This window comes from Urocitellus parryii, chromosome 8 (genome assembly GCF_045843805.1).
Source record: "Urocitellus parryii isolate mUroPar1 chromosome 8, mUroPar1.hap1, whole genome shotgun sequence".
NCBI lineage: Eukaryota > Metazoa > Chordata > Mammalia > Rodentia > Sciuridae > Urocitellus > Urocitellus parryii.
The window spans coordinates 8744928-8766883 of NC_135538.1; the positions used below are offsets into that span (position 1 = coordinate 8744928).

At 47.4% G+C, this 21956-nt stretch overlaps 2 protein-coding genes across 2 annotated transcripts in view; one reads left to right on the forward strand and one right to left on the reverse strand.

Annotated features, from left to right (window-relative positions):
- Positions 1-863: 863 nt before the first annotated feature.
- Dynlt1 (dynein light chain Tctex-type 1) lies at positions 864-7385 on the forward strand. The gene is made up of 5 exons (XM_026393834.2): positions 864-951; positions 3614-3655; positions 5910-6033; positions 6564-6641; positions 6965-7385. Exons 1-5 carry the CDS (start codon positions 925-927, stop codon positions 7033-7035), a joined length of 342 nt encoding a protein of 113 aa, XP_026249619.1. The 5' UTR covers positions 864-924; the 3' UTR covers positions 7036-7385.
- Positions 7386-7535: 150 nt separating this feature from the next.
- The window catches only part of Tmem181 (transmembrane protein 181), a 39960-nt gene continuing 25539 nt past the window's right edge, over positions 7536-21956 (reverse strand). Inside the window, exons 8-17 of the mRNA XM_026393833.2 lie at positions 20827-20926; positions 20146-20276; positions 19870-19961; positions 18910-18967; positions 16274-16376; positions 15704-15755; positions 14116-14198; positions 12901-12990; positions 11878-11944; positions 7536-11560 (exon numbers count right to left, since the gene is read on the reverse strand). Coding sequence (XP_026249618.2) covers positions 11482-11560; positions 11878-11944; positions 12901-12990; positions 14116-14198; positions 15704-15755; positions 16274-16376; positions 18910-18967; positions 19870-19961; positions 20146-20276; positions 20827-20926 — 855 coding nt within the window. The 3' untranslated portion in view covers positions 7536-11481. The remainder of the gene's footprint in view (positions 11561-11877; positions 11945-12900; positions 12991-14115; positions 14199-15703; positions 15756-16273; positions 16377-18909; positions 18968-19869; positions 19962-20145; positions 20277-20826; positions 20927-21956) is intronic.

Consider the following 21956-nt stretch of genomic DNA (forward strand, 5'->3'; position numbering starts at 1 on the left):
ATGGGGATCTGGAGCCTAGTCTACCAAGTCCCTGGGATCTTTATTTTCAGCTCTTCTCAGGAGGACGGTTAGTGGGTTCCAGCAGCAGGGCTTTGGAGAAGTAAGGAGTGACCATTCAACTTCAAGTGCTTGTTTAAACCAGAACAAGCAGCCTCCAAAGTCAAAAGTCCAAGCCTGGAGTACATGCGGTAGGCGCACACCCAGCCCTGTAGAGCTCGGTGATGTTGCTCCTCTCCACAGAGGCCTCTGGACACGTCAAGTCTGCATCTAGTTCACTATGGCTAAGGAAGCCAGGGAGCGTGCTGCATTTCACAAAATTCTCCACTTAAAGTGTTTTTTCACACGGTACCTAGAGGAAAAATTCTCATTTACTGGATATGGGGAATTTACCTCTCCAAGGTTTTGTTCAGACAACTATCCTAATCCTAGGTTCCCAAGGGACTGTGACCAACCTCTCACATTACGCCTTACCTTCAGAAGTCACTTTACAGTCTACTGCTAGTTGTCTGGGCCCGTTTGAAAGCTCCAATTAATTCACACAGTACGAGCTGGAGCGGGCGCCACGGCGACGCTTCCCCTCCCTGACTTGCTTTTGTACATTTGTTTGGCTCCCGTTGCTGCGGTTTAGTGAGCTGCTAGGCTACCCTGACCGGTTCGCGTGGAAACCATCACGTCCCGAAGGACTGACCGGCCCCCAGCGGCGGGTCCAGCGGCTTGCTCAGACCTCACTCGAGCCCGCGCGGCGCTGGGAGGGGCGGGGCCCGACGTCGGGCGTGGGCGTGGGTCGGCGTGGTGGGTGTGACAGGTGGGCGGGGCCTGAGCGGGCGGACGCAGGCGTCGGTGGGCGTGGGCGTGGGCGTGGCTTGAGTGGGCCTGCGCAGTCCGCCTTACTCAAGGCGGCGGAGGCGACGAGCTGGAGGAAAGATGGAAGACTTCCAGGCGGCCGAGGAGGTAAGCGCCCGGGGGGCGACCGGAGGGTGGATCCCTGGGCGTGGTGGCGCGGTCCTGCCTGGGGAGTCTTGGCTAAGTTTCTCCGGTGGCTCGCCGGGCTGTGGCCGTCCCTCCCCGGCCGCAGGGGTGGGACGAGCGCCGGTGTCGCCCCGCCGCAACCTGCACCGGCTCCACCGCCGTTGCCTGGCGGGGAGGGGCGCGGGAGGCCGGGACTGCGACTCCTTCCCGCGCGGCCGGCGCCCAGGGCCGCCGAGGGAGCGTCCTGGCGCCTCCGGGAGCTCGACTTCGCTCGGCCCTGTCTTCCGCCGCCCGGCCCCGGGAGCGCTCCGGTCGAGGCTGGAAGACTGGAGCTTGGCATTGTAGCGGACGCCAGGGTGTCCTGCGTGCGTGACAGGGGCGCACAGGGCCACCTCCCAGGCCCTTCAGTCAGGGACTGGTGTGCACCCGTGCAAATAGGAGAACCTGCCTTTGTCTCAGTTCCGCAGCGCTCACTCCCACCCAGGCCGCCGCGAAGGAGTACGTTCCATTATAGTATGAGTTTGAGAGGTTAATAGTCCATTCTTGTCGGGGGGGGGGGGGGAGTCTCTTCCTGCTCCAAGAAGGAGGGTCAAAGCACACCATCGTTTGTCACGCAGTAGTCATTGTAAGGTGTGCTGCTGTGATGGCTTTTCTTCAAACTGACAAGCATTCAGGAAAAAGCAGATAGAACAGTTGCTTATTTCTTCTTGCCAAATAATCCTTGCTGAAATTCAAATAGAGCTCTATGTTTTATGCAGCCTGTCAAAAATAAAAACATGAATTTGGTAAGGTTTGGTATTTTGCCATTTTTTAACATTTCAACCAGGAATGTTTTGATAGGTAAATAAAACTTAAGGACTGAGCCTAGAGTTTGTTACATCTGGTTTCCTGGCAGTAACTTTTAAAGCAATGCCATCAGTGTTTGAATGTTGGTTAGCAACCAAGTAGATAATCCTAAGCAGCCAGGGTTCAGAAGCCATGAGCAAAGAAGCTTTTCCCTGTAAACCACCAACTAATATAGGATTGGAAAATGGCTTGTATAATAGTAACATTGAGTAAACCTTTTAAAAGGGGGGGGTACTGTGAAGAAACCCTTAATAATGCATTCTGATTCTGGCTTTTATAGTGAGGTGGCTTCATTATTTCAGAGTGCAGTGGCATGTCTGTAAAATGAAGGGGAGCACCTGGTTGGATGAGACGGTGACTGTCTTGGTGTTTACTAAATTGGCCATTCTAGTCCTACCAGCCTCTCAAGAAGCCTTTTCTGCATATCCTCTAACTTCATGTGGATTCTACTCCTAACTCATTCATTTTTCTCATATAAGTTGAAACTGTCCAGTGGATTCAATACACCTGCTCTACTTTCCACTAAAAGTTCATTAAAATCTCCTCTACCCTTGGCATACTTTAACCTTATCTAAAATTATACAGGACTTTACGTTATGGTTAGGATCACTGTAATCTCTTGGAAGGGTCCTTTAAACTTCCAGAAATGTTTTGGTCTCCAAGATACTGCACATCTTCATTAACTTGGTGTGATTGGGTTTGTTTCCAAGTCTGACTTTTCCTGAGTATAGCAAAGATACACTTTGGGCAACCAGCTCTTATTTCTAGTGAAAAGAAAGAGACATCACTAGAACAGGGCAGAGCCCAAATGGTCACCAGACAGTCAGGGAGGAAAACTCCCTGCCACAGCAGAGCTAGATGCTCTTATTCCACCTGCGAAGCACTCTGACTGAGGGTCCCTGGGGCTGTCCTCTAGGAGGCATATCCAGAACTAAGTACTGTTCCTAGGACTCAACAGTGACTTTAACTGCTCATTCTCCTGTGAGGAAGCACCTTGGCAGGCAGGTTCCTGACTGATGTTATTTTCAGGATGACCTGTAACTATGAATCTGCCATATATGAAAAGGAAATAATACTTTTGGACTAGATTGCTGCTGACAGCCCACCTCCTCAGTCAGCTGGTTGTGAAGTGGTACAGCATTCAGAAAAATCATTATCCAGAGATAGTGCCATCATTTTAAATTTTATGGTTAATAGTGGCTTTAAAAAAACAAAACCAACCTCTGAGTTTTAGGCCTCCTAATCAGTTTACATTAGGGAAGAGAGAATTACATCTTTTAAATGGCTTGCTTAAGTTGCATCAATTAATTTATATAAAAATTGAGTAGTTGGGCTGAGGCTGTGGCTAAGTGGTAGAGCATTTGCCTGTGCACATGAGCCACTGGTTCAATCCTCAGCACCAGATAAAAATAAAATAAAGATATTTAAAAAATTGAGCAGTAACCATCTATACTGGTTAATGATCCTACCAGCCAATTGAATGGGAGATCAAATTCTAGATCAGACATAAAGCGGGATCTGAGATTGTAGCATGATTATAACAAACAATAGCAACAGAACCTTTAAATTATATACATGTGTTCTAGTCCTGCAGCTGCAGTCACTGGCTCTGTGATGCTCAAGGACCACTTAATGTTTGAGTCTCCTTGTAATGCATTCCACAGTAAAGTGAACAGGCTAGGTGAGATAACTTCTAAAATCTTCATTTCTATATTTTGTTACTTAAATTTGCATTTATTGATGCAATAGAAACATCTTTTGAATAAATCAAACTTATCTAAGTTTTCTTCCCTCACAGACTGCTTTTGTTGTTGATGAAGTGAGCAACATTGTCAAAGAGGTAAGAGGAGAAATGCTTTCTTTTTAAGCATTTGATTAATGACTTTTATGAATGAAAACACTATATAAGTTAAATATTTGGGAATATTTTCAGCAGTTATTGAGCCTTTGTGTTCTGGCATTTCAAATAACATTTTTTCCTTCATTATTATTTAGATCAGAATTATTCCAATATTGTGTAAATTATATGCATTAAATCAGGAAATTTTATGTGGCATATTACTAAATGTTACCAAGGCTAAATTCTATGACCTTTTAGCATAGAAAATTCATGGCATACAAATAACTATTTCTAGTGTTTAATGGGAGTGAATGTAAAGGAAATTTAACAACTTTGAGTTAAGAACTGGTGATGCAGTTTGGGGCTTAGTCAGTTATTTTTCTTACCTTCCTAAACTACCCACATTATTGTTATGCAGAATAGTCTCTCCCTTAAAGGATGAGGAGGATGGGACACAAAAGGGATGTTGAACTGCCTTCATTCATGAGAAGTACACGTGGAGGGAGCAGCCAGGGACTGACCCACCCTCCTGGAGTTTGCAGTGGGGGGACGGCTTATCAGATACTTGTGCTGGGACGTTGGAGCTTGCATTTCCTGTGTGCACAGTGCCACAGGACTTGGTGCTGTGAGAGCATTTACAAGGGGATTCAACCTAAATTGGGGTTAACACAGTGGAAAAATGGGAACACCACCTCTGGGCTGTGACAGCGTGTGCAGAAGCTCCAGCTGTGGGGGCTGAGCATGGAGTGTGAGAAGGGGTGGCAGGGTGCAGAGCTGGGGACTCTTGGGACAGTAATGAAATCAAAAAGGTTTTCCTAGTCACTTCCTGCCTAGGTAAGATGGAGCACAGATGTTGAGCCACTGGCTAAGGGAAAGTCATTCAGTAATCTAACTCTAAGGGTACCATTTAAGGGTTCATATGTTAATTTACTGCTAATGCAAATTATCGACTAATGCTGGAGTAATAAAGAACCACAACCTGTTTTTGTGAAAAGTATCCAAATGCAAAGTGATTTTCTCTTTTACTATATACATTATTTAACATCAGGCATGATTTTCTCATTTCTTCGTGGGGTCTTTAACAATTTGTTTTTCTGACAGGTGGGAGCAGGAAGGTGTAAATTAGACTGGAACTGGGAAAAGTGGAGGCTTGTTAGGTTCTAATGTTGCCTCCTTGTTTCTTGAATTAACTTTGACTTGCTCACCAGGGAGCAAGAACAATGGAAAGTCTAGGTCACCACCCCACAAAGAAGCCTGGGGTGAATAAGGCCAGTGTATCACTGGCCTCAGTGGCATTTTTGCCCTGGTAACAGGTTCATTCTCTATTCAAGCTGTTTTAAATAATGACAAGTTATAATTTGGACAGGTCCAAACCTGAAGGAGGGGTTTTCCCCCTCCCTGAAAAAGTGAATTTCAGAGTGTGTGTAGAGTTGCCAGATTTAGAGGTTTGACTTGAACAATGTCTTCCCTTTTTTTGACAGTTTCCAGGTCTATAATGCCCTAGTCCCCCTAAAGCAGAACTGCTGGACCCCCACATACTCTGAGCTAGGTGGAGCAGACATGGCAGTGGATGAGGAACCAGGAGCTGTTAGCAACTGGATAGATAGGAAGATAGATAGATAGAGCGAGCCCTGGATAGATAGGAAGAGTTGGGGGCGGAATGAGGTTGTGACCCTTTGTAGGTTTTTATTCCTCAGAAGCCTGGTCGCTGGCCAGGTAACCACCTGTTACCTGGTGCTGTTTCACCACCACCTGCATTGCAAGCCTTGGACTGTTGGCTCTCTCTGTATGTCTGAGGATGGAACAGGCCCTCACTGAATGTTACTTTTATTTTAGGTTATAACTGTCAAAGAAACTCAGGTTTCTGGTTTCTAGCACAACAGATTAGAAAGGCACATAGGCCAGTGTGAAAGGGAGCTGACAGGGAAGAATCCAGAAAGCCACAGGACGGGAATCTCATAGCAGTAAGCTTACTAGCAGGAGCAGGGACAGTGGGCCCTATCCTAGAACAGCCCTAGAAGAACAGAGCGCAGAAGAGGGAGGTTCAAAATAAACAATGTCGTCGCAAATGTTTAAGTTTTGACATGTAAGGGCTGTTCTTTAGCCCTATAAATGAACGAATCTTTGTAATTAAGAATAAACTTGCATTTTACATAAATATTATTTCATTAGCTCCTAGAATGGTCTGTTGTGGTTACTAACTGGAATGTGTTTGGGGCATTCTTTAGCTGACTCCTTGTGCTTTGTTCTCTAGGCTATAGAAAGTGCCATCGGTGGTAATGCTTACCAGCACAGCAAAGTCAACCAGTGGACTACAAATGTCGTAGAACAAACCTTAAGCCAACTCACCAAGCTGGGAAAACCATTTAAATATATCGGTAATAGACTTTTGTTTCTCATATATTTGTTGGTGGTTCTTTAAATACTGATCAGAGGTGTGTCCAGTGCCAGAAAAGAGAGGTAGCTTGGCAATTTAGTGCCTAACTTCAAAGAAAGTTCCTCATAATAGGTCACTGGCCTGTTTGGCTGCTGGTACAATTTCAAGGTATACATCTGTCTGGAAACTTTTAGAACAAGTTATGTTGTAAAAGAAGAGAAGTATGGAGCTGGGGTTGTGGCTCAGAGGTAGAGCACTCGCCTACCATACGGGAGGCAATGGGTCGATCCTCAGCACCACATAAAAAATAAATAAAATAAAGATATTGTGTCCACCTATAACTAAAAAAAATTAAATATTTAAAAAAGAGAGAAGTATGTAATTTGTCAAAAGAGAGTAGGACAAGGCAGTCTACCCCTGTCATTTTTACTATGAACATCGATCACATGATCTATGTACATACATTAAAAGTGGGAAAAATGAAATTTATGTTGCCAAGATTTTTCTAATAACTCTTTGTTTTAATTTAAGTGACCTGTGTAATTATGCAAAAGAATGGAGCTGGGTTACACACGGCAAGTTCCTGCTTCTGGGACAGCTCTACTGATGGTATGATTTTTCAACCACATTGGTGAGGTCATGTTGTGCCTTTTCCTTGAAAAAATTTCAAGTACCTGCTTGGACCATGCTGAGATATATATTATTTAAAATAATATATATTATAGGAGTGATTGATGAACTGTGTGCTTGGGCGTGTTGTGTCTTCCAAGGCATAACTTTACAAGTTATCCTACCTGTTATGGAGATTTGCCAGCCTTCTTTATCTGTGTACCATAAGGAGGTGGGTACTGGAGTAATGGCGTTGGTGGGAGAAACAGCCCCCCTAGTTTCCTCATTCTCAGTGCTGATATTCCTCTCCCCCCACCAACCAGGGAGCTGCACTGTGCGATGGGAGAACAAGACCATGTACTGCATTGTCAGCGCCTTTGGACTGTCCATCTGACCTCTTTGTCCAGCCTGTGACCTCTTTTGTCTCAACATTTCTTTTCTATTTTCTAACCCACCATGAATTCGGTGAACATCTTTCTCTTGTGTTTTGTAGCACTCTCAAAACGTAGACAAATAAACCAAATGACTGCACTGTTATATGAACTGCATATCCGAAATCAGATGAATAATTCTGTAGGTAGACTGGAGTTTGTATTGCCACTTGTCTTAACTCTTATTTCTTTTCAAAGGTGCTAAAAACTGAAATCTGCTAGTGGGAAACTCTTTACTCTCTGAAATGATTCAAATACACTAATTTTCCATACTTTATACTTTTGTTAGAATAATAAATTATTCAAATTTCAAGTCTGTTTTTCATAATTATATTAGTGTCACAAATTCTTCATACTGGGTTAGTGCATTCAGAAATCTGTAAGACTCACAAAAGGAAAGTTGCCTTCGGCTCTTCTGCCACCCTGAGAGTGCACTGAGTGTGTTGGAGGTGCTCCCAAGAGCAGAGCATCAACAATGCTGGGAAGAGAGGTGAGGCCAGGTTCTTGGTAGGCTGGGATCCAAGGTCAGCCACTGGTTACTTACTGTGACCATGAAGTGTGAGTCCATTGGTGAACTCGAAATCACTAATGTTCACAGGCAGGTTAATCAAGCAGGCAGTGACAAGCCCCAAATTATCTAGGAAAAGGGAGATCTCCAGCCACCTTGTCCGTTTCAGTTCACTGGACTGAAAACTTCACTGGCATGGACCAAGATGACGAAAACAGGAGGGAAAGTCCTGGGATTCTTTTTCTAGGGATGCGATACATACAAATAAAATGCCTTGGTGCATCAATAAAAACAGTTGCTTCTGTACTTTGGTCCTCCCCAAGAGGAGGATTTGTTGCTTTCACCCACTGGACCAGGATGCTGACAGTGCTGCTGGGTTCTGGTTAGATCTTCTGCGAACATCGCATCCCTTATTCCTAAGTTGCCAGCTTCTGGAAGCTGAGAGAGAGGTGGGCAAGCCAGACACCTGGCTCAAAGCTGTGTCGTTACATCTTTACTCCCATGTTATTTTTCAGTAGCAATCACAGAGTGTTTTAGTACTTGAGGGCTTACAAAATGCTTTCACAGTTGGTCACTTTGTGTCCACAGCCATTATGCAGCTAAGCCAATATATGATTTTAAAGTCATATGTCTAAGTAAGTAGAAGGGTGTGCCCAAAGCCCAGGTGTCTGTTGTCTTTTTCGTAGGTCTCCCACAGGCCACAGATGTGGTAGTAGTCAGACATGGTAATCATAACACTGTTGTGTCTATCTCCTGAAATGGGGCGGGCGGAAGCCCTTGTACTAAAACACTCATGTCTAAAAGGCCAAACATGTCTAAAAGAGCAAACAATCAAGATACATATAAGGATTGAAAGCTAAAAATAAATTAAACCGAATAAGGCCATTCCCAAATAGTAAGTTTGCCATAAATAAACATTTATTGACATTTGCCTGATTGATTACATCCACTCTGACCAGGTGGCCAGGAGCACTGTGCTCCACTGACAGTTTCAAAGTGTAATACATAGTTCTTTCTTTCTGACCTTAAAAGTTCAGTGTTTCATTTTTACAAATATTTACAGGTTGTTTTTTTTTTTGTAAAAAGGAAGTTTTCAGTAGCAGAAAACCCTTTCATAGTGTATATTACACCAGTGCATCCAAAACCCCAAGACAAGATAAACTGCTCAACAGGATGTCACAGATTTTTGGCCTGAAGAAAAGACTTATATTTTCTTTTTTCACGCCCCCCCCCCAAATCTAATCTCTAAGGCAACTGGTTTCTGAAACCCTCAAAATACACAAATACACCTTAGTATCTTTATCTGATCTTTAACAAATGTTCATGGAGTAGTCTCTTTTAATGATCCCTTTTGTGGGTATATTTTTCCTGTGAAAATGATTCGGGAAATAAGGTACTGGCCACATTATAACCTTTATCATAACTATGCCTTCAATAAACAGTTCATCAAAAACTTGAGGCTGGTGACATTTGTCTTGTAACCTGTCCAGCTAATGCGCTGAGTTTACACAATTTTTCTAACTTACTGAAGTCTGTAATTATGTATAGTCATCACCTTATAAACCTTTAATATAGTTCATATATCCCCTTCTCTAGAAAGAGAATGGCACCACTTCGCTGCTGGAATGATTTAATAATAAATCAAGCAGATCTGTTATCCATGTGGATAATGAAGCTTTCCCTAGGGAAACCAGGAAATAGCTCTGTTCATCTTCCAAGTTCCCCTAGACTGGACCAATATAAAAAAAAAATCCCAGAGACGATGTTATTTAATCCATTATCATGAAAGCATTAAAGTCAGCCCATTTATAATTTAAGGTTGCAAAACTTTACTATCCTCTTAGAAAAACAATTTTGTTACTATCAAAAGTTTCTGGCAGACTTTAGTGTTTTAACCCAATACCTATGGCACATATTCTACATGTTTAGTGCTTTATAAGCAAATTTTTACATGGAATATATAATGTGTCAATATAACACCCAGGAAAGCAAAATAAAAAAATGCATGATTTAATAAGCAACCATTTTCCCTTAAGTACTAATATTTTTCTTGTTTACAACATAAAAAATACTCCCATACTTTCTTTCATTGATGCCATGAAGAATCAGTGTGTGACAATATTAGCCATCAGTTTATAATCACTACATGACAAAGACAAGCCTAAAAAAGTTCTGTCTATGGGTAAACCTCAATATCTTACATTTACTGATAACAGCATTCCAAATCATGGATAATCCTTTTATAATGATTAAAACAAACTACATTACATAATATGTTAATCAGCACAAGTCAGTCTTTATCAATATACATAAAATTATAGTTGGAGTAGTCTCAGTAGGAATTGTAAAATTTGGTAACAAACATTTCAGTATACAGAATCAAAAAGTCATCACAGCATTACAGATGTAAAAATCATGTAAACTTGAAATACCCTTGCAATAATTGTTTTCAAACATTCATATTTACAAGGTGTTTAAAAACAAAGTAAATAAAATCCATAAAGTACATTATCATTAAAGTTTAAAAAGGAAGTCATAAAGCATAGTGTCCTTCAAGCATCTCTCAGGTCCTAGTACCACCTGAGGTGGACTGTCACCTGTGGCTCTGGATGGAAATATGAGAGTTGGTGCATAGATGAAGGGACCGTAGGTGCTGCCTGGAGAGCCGGACAAGCAACTTCTGGGCCTCTGTGTTGGCCAAGATGGCAGCAGATGGGGGATGGTCATAGTTATCACTGTTAACAGACATAACTGTGTGTGGCCAGGAGGAGCAAGGGAACATCAACTGTCTCTGACAGAAAGGAAGAGACCTCTGATGCCCAAGCTTTGCCAGCACCAGAGATGTCTATTTTCCATGGGGCAATGTATCTGCTCACCTGGCCACTGTGAGACTCACTGGAGCACAGGGAGTGACTTCCAAACAAGCTACCTCTACCCAAAGATGTGTTTCCATAGCCATTTAAAATCTCTTACTTTCTTTTCATCTAGTTCCCAAAGAGGAAACTGAAAAACTTTTTGGCAATAAAGAATCTATAACAATCATTCATGTAGCTTTTATTTAAAAAAATAAAGCTCTTTGGGGCTTCATGTTCAACTAAGTTGCAGAAACTATTTATTAGAACAAGAATGGCTACCCTGCTGTCTACCCCGACCACAGGGATATCCGCCCATCTCCACGTCTGTACAGTGTGCGCACACACCCTGGGAAAGCACCATGGCACAGAACCTCACCCACAGAGCTGGTGACCTGCAACTGTCCTTTCTCATTCAGCTTATCAGAGCTCCTCAGAACTCACTTCTGTTGTCACTGTCACCTCTGCTTCAGTGGCAGTGAAGGGCTGGAGCCTGGCCCCTGCCTTTCCCCAGTGAGATGTGCTATACATGGCTCACCCAATGCAATAGATGTGAAGGTTCCAGGGTCTGGGGAATCGAGGGCCCTGACCACTGCCCAGGGAAGGACTGCCCAGCTGAGTGGCCACAGAAACAGGCTTCACTTTAAGTTAAAAAAAAAAAAAAAAAGGTACCATAGGAAATAGAGGGAAGGAAGAGGAAGGTTTCCCATGGCTCAAAATTACTGAATTATTTTAAAAAACAAAGTGCGTAACTACTAAAAATGGGTAATCTCTCACCACTGAAAACATGCTCTCCCATCTGAAATCTGTAGAAAGGATTTGGCTTTTTCTGCTTTTTATCAGCCTTTTCCCATATAAGGAGCATATGTGACCCAACATATAAATTTTCTCTCAAGGTTTGGTTTTTCTTTTAAAAATATGTAAACAAATAAGGAACAGGGAACCTTGCTTATAAGAAAGTCTGAACATAAGCAGGTCGAAGGGAGGCCAGGACATGGTCACTGAAGGAAGGCGGCCGGCCTCTGGCCGCCCTGCCCACTGCCTGGAGCTCAGTCGCTGTCGGACTCCTCCTTGTACTTGGCCCGGATGGCCTGGCCGTTCTGCAGGGGCATTTCTTCATAGTCACTCCTGTCGTGAAAGAGACCTTTGACCATTCTACCTGGAGAGCTCATGACCTCACTGTTCTGGAAGAACCCACTGCACAGCTTCCCTCGGGTGTTCCATCACCACCCCTCCTGCCACTCCTCACCACTGAGCCCCTTTCCTCCTGGCCCACCATGCACTGCCAGCCTTGTGCACAAAGAGGCACTGCTAAATCTAAGCTCGGACCATGTGGAAACAGAAAGCCAGGTGACTTCCTAACACCCCGAATGGAATTTTAGACTAATAACTACAAAGCCAGATGGAGATGCTCCTGAGATGGCCTTCAGAGGACAGTGACTTACCCATAAATCACATCATCATCAGAGTCATTCAGCATGGAAAAGGCAGGATTGTCTTTCAGCTGGGACTCTGAAAACCAAAAAAGCCTTTTTATCTTTAGCAGTTTGTTATTAGCCCAGAGAGAAGTCTGAGGAGCCGGAGCCCAGGCCCAGTCCTGTGTGTGTGTGTGAACCTGAGCAGATCTCCGCATGAGTCTCTTTTCTCAGCTACAAGATGGCTGGCAGAGCCACCTGGCAGGGGCATTGTGCAGGCCCAGTGAGTGCCTCTAGAAGAGTAGGCAAAGGCAGGTGCCACACACGTGATCTCTTCCTGCTCACTGTTCTAGGTCTACACAGGCAGCGGGGGACGGGAAATGGGCTCCTGGAGCTGTGGCTCTGCCCTGTTTGTTCCCACCCTGTCCTGGACCTACAGCAAGCTCCCTCTCTTCCTTTGTCCTAAGGTCACCAAGAAGCTCAAAGGAGACGCTGTCCACAAGGTGCTGCGACCTTGAGCACAGCACAACACAGGCGTCCATCCCAGCAGCTCCAGCCCAGCTCGTTCCCTGGGTGAGGCTGCTTTGTTTTGCTTTTGGCACGTTTTGGTTTTGTAGGTTTTTGCTTGGCTTTGAACAGTCACGACACGAGTCTTCAACTGACTATTTCAAATGGCTGACGGACACAGGCTCAACATATGCTGCGCTCTGGCAAAACTTCAGCCTCCCCATTTAAATTGCCTGTCTCTCTCTGACCAAAGAGAGGGCACCATGAATCTTCAGTGAAATGCCCATGAACCAATGGACACTTTTTTATTTTTTATTTTATTTTATTTTTTTTAGAGAGAGGGAGAGAGAGAGAATTTTTTTCTTAATATTTATCCTTCAGTTTCTGGCGGACACAATATCTTTGTCTGTATGTGGTGCCGAGGATTGAACCCGGGCCGCACACATGCCAGGCGAGCGCGCTACCACTTGAGCCACATCCCCAGCCCACCAATGGACATTTCTGTTTCAGTTATGTGCCTGTGACCCAGACCCCAGGGTGACTTACCATACAGAGCATTCTTTGATGGAGAATACACAAAGGCCAGAGTGTAGAGATAAAAGTTCAACAAGCCATAGAAAGATAAGAACTCAGCTGGTGGTGCTCGTCAAGGGAGAAACAATCTGTGAGGACACCTCGCCTGGCGTCTTTGCCTTCAGTCTGCCCCCTGCCATACACCAAACCTCTCTAGTGCTGACCACCAGCCAGCCTGGGAATCCACAATCCAGATGTCAGGACTTCACACAGGTTAGGAAACAACAGGTGAGCCATGACCTCTCCTATCACTGGGACTGGCCCACCAAGACCACATCTGGTGGCAGTTCTCTCACTGCACTAAGGAGTGGAGGGATTGAGTTATATGTATGCAAAGTGGAGGAAGTGAATCAAGGTCTCCAGACACAACCATGAGGTGCAGAGCTGAAGCAGAATCCAAAGCGGCCATTCTGAACTGTCTCTGGACTACAGGCCCCTTGGAGACTCTGATAAAAACTTAGTGTGGAATTCAGTCAAAAACTTGAAAAGCCATGCATTATTAATTCTAAGGACAAAGAGGTCCCTGGACAAAAACCCACTGATTCCCTAAGTGTCCCCATACTGCTGGGGACAAAGCGCGCGTGCGCACACACACACACACACAGACCTATTATCCACATTAACGAAGACAGGGAAACTGGCCTTGGATACAAGAGAATACAAGGAGGTCCGAGTATTTTATAAGCCCTTCCTACATCCACAGGCCCAACCTGCCACATTGTCACACCCTGTAGAAATGACATCTGGGAGAGAGGAAGCTCCAGCAGCCCTAGAGTCCCTCCCGGGCCCTCTGCTGCGGGGAAGGTGGCGGATCCAGACTGACCTCAGGTTCGGAGCCAAGGCTGCGGGTCCCTCAGCTGCGGAGGGAAGGTCGCGCAGTACAGAGGACAGTTCCGGAGCACTGGGTTCAGACCAGGCTCTGCCACATGGTGACTAACCCCGGGTATTGGCTTAGTCCTACCTTGTCTGAGCTTTCTGCCTGCAGAGGGTGAGTGACCAAGTCAACCTTCCCAGGACTGACACAAACCAAAACAAAGAGTGAGAGCTGCCCACTTAGCATGAACTGCACACAGGAGGTCACAAGGCCTCCTGAGAATAAGTCAGGAGTGCAGCGTCTCCTCCAGAGAGGCCAGAGCTGGACAAATGCTCAGAGGGCATTCTGGCACCTTGCTGTAGGTAAAAGGATATAATTCTGGTAGTGAGTTGACAGTTCTGCTACAAAGTTGTCTTGCAACACTTGTGCTCCAAACCTTAAATAAAGGATGATGATGCTGAAAAAGAGGGGCAGAGACATTATGTGAAATACAGAGGTGGCACTAGCTTCATCCAACTCTGTGCTCACCACTGATACGCAGCACTATTCCAGCACGGAAACTTCTACACACACACACACACACACACACACACACACACACACACACACACTCTACTATTCCAGCATAGAAACTTCTGCACACATGCCTGTGCGCGTGCACACACACACACACACACACACACACTACTATTCCAGCATGGAAATTTCTACACACACACACACACAATCACCCACTTCTTGTTTTCGTCTTAGATCTAGGAAGGCTTGACCTCTGGCCAGCTGTGGGGGTAGAATAAGCTAAGTCAGGCGTCAGGCTCCCCTGGCAGCCTCTGATCTACCCACCTCCCCCACCTACCTCCCTGCTCACAGCCACCCTGTTTAATAAAAACAGTCCCTCCGATTCCCAGCTCAAACCCCTCGAAAGTTTCTCATCACTGAAAATAAAACCTGGACCCCTCTGGGAGCCTACAGAGCCCACTGCGACCTCCAGAGGCTGCCTGACCACCACAGCCTCCTGCAGTGCTGCTGGGCTGTCCCCTGCCAAGCTCATTCCCACCTCAGGCTGCCCAACGTCAGGGCACCCCCTCCACCTTCTCAGAGCCATCCCTACCCCTGTCACCTAGAGGAGCCACCTGCCTCTGCCATCTTCACCTGCCTTGTTTGCATGGGCCCTTGGGCCACTCAGTCCCTTGGTCATCACCTGTCTTCCTCTGTGGACTTAAATGCCATGACAATGTAAGGAGTTAGAGGCCAAATGGGTTAATACTTAAAACACACCTGCACTACTCTCTCCATGTGAACTCAGATGTTCCCTTAGAAGGGCAAGCTGCACTCCCAGTTGGTTCCCCTCAGCAAGCCTGGGATCCCCAGAGCCAGCTTAGAAACCTGGCAAAGGCCAGCCCCATAGAGCCCCTGTGTGGCCCCCATCCAGAAAAAGGCCAACATCCGAACCACCAAAAAAGAAATGCAGATAACCAGATTTCTCCCCACTCTGAGTCTTGATTTGGGGACAGAGACAAAACTCTAAACAACAAATGACTACCTGGAATTTAGTCAAAGAAACAACTTCTGCCCAGGAGCAGGGGACCTCCTCCAAGCACGGCCTTTCTCCCTGGCACAGGAGCTCCTCCTGCCTGGCTCCTGCCCCTGAGGGACCCACTGTGCTGCTCTACCACATCTGCTGTGTTTGAGCTCTGTCTCGCTGTGCCACAAGTGCCGGGGTCTGGAGTGTTCCTCTTGTCACCTGGCAGGCTCTAATTCCAACAGGTGATGGCAGGCTGCACACCCAGCAGGTGTCAGAGCAAGTAGGGCGAGTGTCTGAGGTTAATGTGCTGCCTCCCATGGACGTTCACAACAAAACTTATGTGGCCACAAAGAGCCTGAAGAGCTCCACAGAGGGAGACAGACACTTGAGACAGGAGTACAGTTCAGTGTGACCATGTTCAAAAAATACAGTCTTACCTAATGACAAGCACTACAAAGGTCAACGCTGTCAAAAACTTTAACCTGAGATCTGAAAAGAAAAGAAATACTCCCATTAGCAAATTCTGTTTATCTCACAGATCTCAAAAACAGTAACAAAGGAGAGCCACCCCTCAGAAGCCCCCACCCCTCAGAAGCCCCCACCCCACCAGGGCCTTTCAGCCCAGGCAGCTCTGAGCTAGCAGGGCCAGCTGGCTTCCAGTGAGCCCCCGCCACACCTCTCTGGTGGGGACCAGCTAGGGAAGGACCCACGATCAGGTGACTTACCCTGACCTCGGCTGAGGGGGCACCATAGGACCAGACCAGACTGCGGCAGCACTAACCACTATCCTACTTTATCTAAATCTGGGAGTTTCATTCTCCAATACCTGTCACCAGGATCTGTCAAATTTTGAGCCCTTTTCCCACAAGCCCTTTTCCCACCCCATTGCTCTCCCAGTGCTGGCTTCCACCCCAAATGGCCAGTCACCCACTGGGCCTCTTGCAGCCCCAAGGCTCCCTCAGGTGTGCCCCTCACTGGGACTGAGCGGTCCCTGAAGTGGTGCTCACCCACGTAAGGCATGTGGCGGAGCTCCGAGCACGCCCGCACCACCAGGAACAGGAGGTATGAGATGTACACAGCTGCCACCACCATGAAGAAGACCTTCATTCCCTGGAACACAGGAGACGGCGCTTGGCGAGGACGCCCGGGCTGCCTCCTAGCAGCACCCCACAGGCCACAATGCCCAGCTTGCCCAGGAGGAACCTGGAGCCCTGAGACCACTCCAGATGCAGGAGAGGAGGGACCCCTGAGAACAGACAGGGACCCCCAGCCTCACCATCAGAGGAGCCAGAGCGACACACTTGCTGCCCTGTGGAGCCTGGTGCCTGAGCAGGTTCAGTAAGCCATGGCGGCCACTGCTGGCCTCACCCTGCGTGGGGCAGCCCTGCCCTGCGCATGAGGATGGAGGTTCATGCCCACCACCACCCAGGGCTGCACTCTGAGGGTCCTCGGGCAAGTCCCAGGCTCTGGACCTTGGTTTTCCCATCTGTGAAATGAGGGGCCAAATGGGACGCTCTTCAAGGCCTCTGGTGGAGGGCTCGCACTCACGAAGCTCTGCTAGGGGAAAGCTCTCCCCTCTGAGGGTGGACAGCTGTGCCCGGTGGCTGCAGGGAAGATCACTGCCTCTGGCCAGGGCCAGGGTCCAGGGTGGTCCGCACTGAGCCCTTTTCCCCCAAGTCATAGGCTGCCCTGGGTGGGGACTTCCATCCCTTCCTGCCTCCCTGTGCCAGAATCCCCCTCTCTCGGCCATGTCCTGGGGACCTAGACTGTAGGCAGGGACCCAGTTCTGATTTGCCCAGAGGGACCCGTGTGGCTCTGGTCTGGCCTCTACTTTCTCAGCTACAGAATAGAAGGTACCTAGACAGCTGTCTCTATCCCCTGCCCAGCAATCTCTGACCTCTGTGTGTCTCAGGAACAGATGCGCCCTCGCAGTGGCTCTCCCCACCATCTGGATGGGAAGGGAAGGACCAGGCAGGGGCCTCAGCTGTACCTTCTGAGAGCCGCTGCTGGGCCCAGCGCTCTACATTCTTGTCTAAAGAGAGGACTGCATTATTGTCCCACTTTACAGACAAGAAATGGAAGAGGACCTCCCTTACTTACTCCCTGATGTAAAAAATGGGAGAACCACGGCAGCACAAACCACTATACTACTTTATCTGAATCCAGGAGTTTCATTCTCCAATACTGTCACCAGGATCTGCCATATTTTGCCTATGGGACATGTCAGAGCAGCTTCTTCTTTGAAGTTCCTTCATGACCATCCCCCACAACTAGAAAACCTCCTCTGAGGCCCTGATCTTTCAGAGAGCCTGGCTTGTGGCTTCACACAGTGGCAACTGCCTTCCCCAGCCAGCCCAGGACTGAGTGTGCCCTGGGCATCTCCCTGTACCCGGGCCCTCATCCCCAAGGTGCAGCCGCAGTGCTCCCTCCATGTGGATGGCAGTCCTCTTCCCCAGCCCCAAATGCCTCTCCTTCCCAGCTCTGTGGCACTGTGGCATTGCTCATGGGGCATCCATTCAGGAACCTGCGGAAATCCTCCCATTTACAGGCACATAAGTGCTCTAGGCACCACATCCACTGGATTTCAGTTGAGAATTGGACATTTACACTATTTTCTAGGACACATATGGTCTCCAAACAAGTGCAGCTGGTCAACACATGGCCACCCACTACTCTTCAGCCTCCTTCTCCAAGGCATTTCCACAAGGCAGCACTGATCTCACCCCCTCACAAAGGCAGCCCTGCAAGGCCACCCCGGCAAATGCTGTGGGTCAGGCAAGGCAGCAGCAGCTCTGTGCGGAGCCACGCTTCTCATTTCTGCCATGGGGAACTCTAGAAAGTGGCCTTCAGCACTTCCTGGTCCCCTGTCCCACATGGGAAGAACTTCAGGGCAGCGACTGGGTACTACACAGGCAACCTCATGCTCACCTGTGACACGCCCTGACCACACCATTTACCTACTCATGAAAACCTCCATGAGTAGAAACACGTGCAGAAATATTCTATTAATTATTCTAAAATTTTACATACCCTCCATGTGTCCTGGCACTTCAAACAGAAACCAAAGACTGGGAGTTGAAGCAGTTATTTATTTATTGGTACCTGGGATTGAACCCAGGGCACTTAACCATTGAGATCCATCCCCAGCCCTTTCTTCTATTTTACTTAGAGACAGGGTCTTGCTGAGTTGCTAAGTACCTTGCTAATCTGCTGAGGCTGGCTTTGAACTCACGATAATTCTGCCTCAGTCTCCCAAGTTGCTGGGATTACAGGCATGCGCCACCATGCCCGGCTAGCTTTTTTATTTTTAATATATTTTTTTTGGTAGTTGTAGATGGATAGCATGCCATTATTTTATTTGCTTACTTTTGTATGCGGTGCTAAGGATCGAACCCAGTGCCTCACGCACGCTAGGCAAGCACTCTGCCACTGAGCCGCAGCCCTAGTCCCTGAAGCAGTTTTAAAAGCTTATTTTTTATATTATTCACTTTCCCAAAACTTTCTACTTCTGAACTTTAGATAATCCTTCCCAAATAGCCAGTTAGCAAGATCTCGTCAACAGTATGAGTTAAGTTATTAAATTCAGTCATTTCATACACGACTTTTTAAAAAAATTTCCTTACTCTTCATTAACAATTCTTACCTGAAAATTTCCGGTGTCAACTCGATACTGGTACATTGGATCATGTAATTCATTAACTCTAAAAATGATGTTTAAACATATAGATTATTAATGAGCTCTTCTTTTATTTCTTATTTGGCCATTTTATTTTTACTTATCAACATAAACTATTTGCTACCAACAATGAAGGATTTTTAATAAAAAGCTATCCTGAATTTATGAGGAATCCTAAATTGTATATTTCACCTTCAAAAATCACTCAATACTACTAACTGTCCCCATTCTCCAGTATGGTGACACGTAGTATGTTTTATTACAAAACCCCTCTGCCATTTCTCTTGTCAGTTTAGAGCTGTTTTTGATGACGTACCTGGGCATTACACAATAGGTGAAAACACAAGGAAAGCAAAAAAAGGTGAATTTCCATGAGATTTCTTTTCAAAATGAAAACGGCAGGGGAACTGATGGGGAAGCAGAGGCAGGTAAGTGGGGCAGACGGGGTGAAGTCATAAAGTGGGGCCCACCGGCCACAAAGCCACACCCCTGCAGGGAACTCCTCCAAGGACAGTCCTCTCTGGGAATCAGGCCTTCACACAGGCTTCTGCCTTGGTGCCATTTACAGTAGGACAATGACACTAACAAGGAGAAACCCGGAGCTTGCGTAAGGACTGGAACATAAAAGTGCAAGCCAGGCGGGAGCCGACAGATCTGCTGGACAGTGCAGAGCCGGTCCTGGTCTCTCTGAAGGAGAAATCTAACTGGCTCAGGCTTTCATTTCCATCTCCACAGCAGACTTTGTCTCTGTGTCTCATTAAGCCATTCGAGCAGAATTGATTCCTCAGTCCCAGTCACACGGCCACCCGGGAGACACAGGGAGAGGATTCCTTTTTGAAGAGACCACAAAGTACAGCCAGACCCAGGTCTGCTGGCCTCTGCCAGTGCTCCTCGGGACCGTGTTCCACATGGACTAGAATTACTCACGTTTGCCATATTCCTAGTGTAACAGAAGCCAGCCACAAGAGTCCCACAATGAAGAACTTAGGCAAATAGAAAGTTAGACACTTTCTTTCTCCCTAAAAAGAAAAGAAGGTAAGAAATAGAATAATTCCAACAAAGCACTAACCCTCACAGAGCACATGAGGTCACAGACATGCAAGCTGCTGACTCTACAAGGCTGAGGGAGCATTCCACAGCTCCACGCACCTGAAGGACTGCCATCAGGGTTTGGAAGGAAAGGCAGGCCTTTCTGAAGCTTACCTGGACTCGTATTCCGTGGTACACACACAGCCAGAAGAGCAGCAAGGCACACAGGAACACAGACTGGAAGAGGTCGTCCAGCATCCCGGGGAACCAGCTGTTCACCAGGAAGGAGAGGGGGAAGAACGGGTCTGGAAGGCCAAAGACAGACGATAAAGGCCACAGAGTGGCCCACACCCTGCAGGGCACTCACCCCTGCCAGGCCATACCACTTTCTCCCTGGTCAGGGCCAAAGGAAAGGTAGTGAACCAAAGGCCATTTTGTTTTCAAAACACCTAAAAGCCAGGAACAGATGGTGGCAGTGCTCTCGACAGAGAGCCATCTGGCCTGCTTCAGCTCCTCCTGCAGGCCCGGGAATTCCAAACACTGCAGTTCAGGAAGTAAATGTTCTCTGGAGCAGCAACAGAGACAGCCAGCCATGTGGGCAGCTTCAGCCGAGCTCTGGGACTGCTGCGCCTGCAGCTCGTCCAAGTCTTAACTGGGAAGCAGCCGCTGTCGGCTGCAGAGCCAGGCATCTGCCACAGCCTGTGCAACACGGCGTCTGGGGGCAAGAGCATGCTTCTACACGTTCCTCCAGGGGCTCCCCACAGGCGCTTCTGGGGACTCTGGGACCAGGCCACCTCCAAGACATCTGCCACCTTTAAATGTGAGGGCAAGTTCCAAGATAAAAATGGCACCTACCGTTGTAGAGCAGCAGCAGCGGCAGGAGGACAGACATCCACTTCTGCTCGATGCCCCAGTCTCTCATGGAGAACTTGCGCAGGGAATGTGCAAACAGGCACTGCGAGCCAAGCGAGGCCCGTGACCATCTGCCCACCAGCCTCCCCACCAGGCCAACCTCCCCTGCAGAGGCCTGGACACCAGGCCAGAATCTTTGGGTGACACCCTGGTTGAGTTGAAACTGAGGTCCTGGAGGCCATCAATGACCACTGCTGCAGGGGGGCCACAGGCCATTCTCAAAGAGGCAGGGGAGAAGGAACACAGCAGCATTCAATTCTCTGCCAAAGGAAAGGGTACCAGCCCCTCCCTCCACCTGGACAGGCCGCTTCTGTCAGGCCCGTTCCCAGATGGCAGCTGGCAGGAGTCTCCGGGGCACAGGGACATCTGAGGAGCCTACCAGGAGGCCACACACCCAGGAAGGGAAACTTGTACAGATGGTGTCTGCTTCCAGAGAGGGTGCTGGGCTCCCCGAGGAAAAGTCAAACCCCTTGTCAGAGGAGGAGTATAAACTGCTTTAAGACATTATGCTCTTGTGACATCTAGGCCTGAAGTTTTTAAGAATTTTCTGTAATCTAACATAGGCCAATGATTTTCAAGGAATCCATATTTCATGGTTTGAGGCCATTTCCCTCCACCCAGGCTGGCATCTTTTTATGGAGCACACTTAGGGCTTCAAGTGCCAGTCTCTGGGCCCGACTATGGCAGTAGAAGTCCAGGCACAAGGCAGGCCTCAAGCAACAGTGAGAGTCTCTGACCAGATACAAATGTCCGCGGCCCTCTGTACTTAGGAACTTCTCCAGGGGAGCCCTGGGAGTCCCCGAGGCCCCAGGCCTGGCACAAGCACCCTAAGTCCAGCTCCTGGCCGATGCTCGGGCCCATGCCTGCCTCCAGCCCTTCTCACATGCCGGTCAGTCCCCTCTATCCTGCTCATCACAGAGAGTCTGCAAAGTACCAACTGTCCTCAGGTGGCAGCTGGAGGGGCTGTCACTGTAAAGAGTGACACACATCCTACTGTCCCTCCCACCACGTCAGCATCAGTCAGTAAACGCAGGTCGCTTCCTCTTCCTCAAGCTTCTCAATCCCTATCCAGG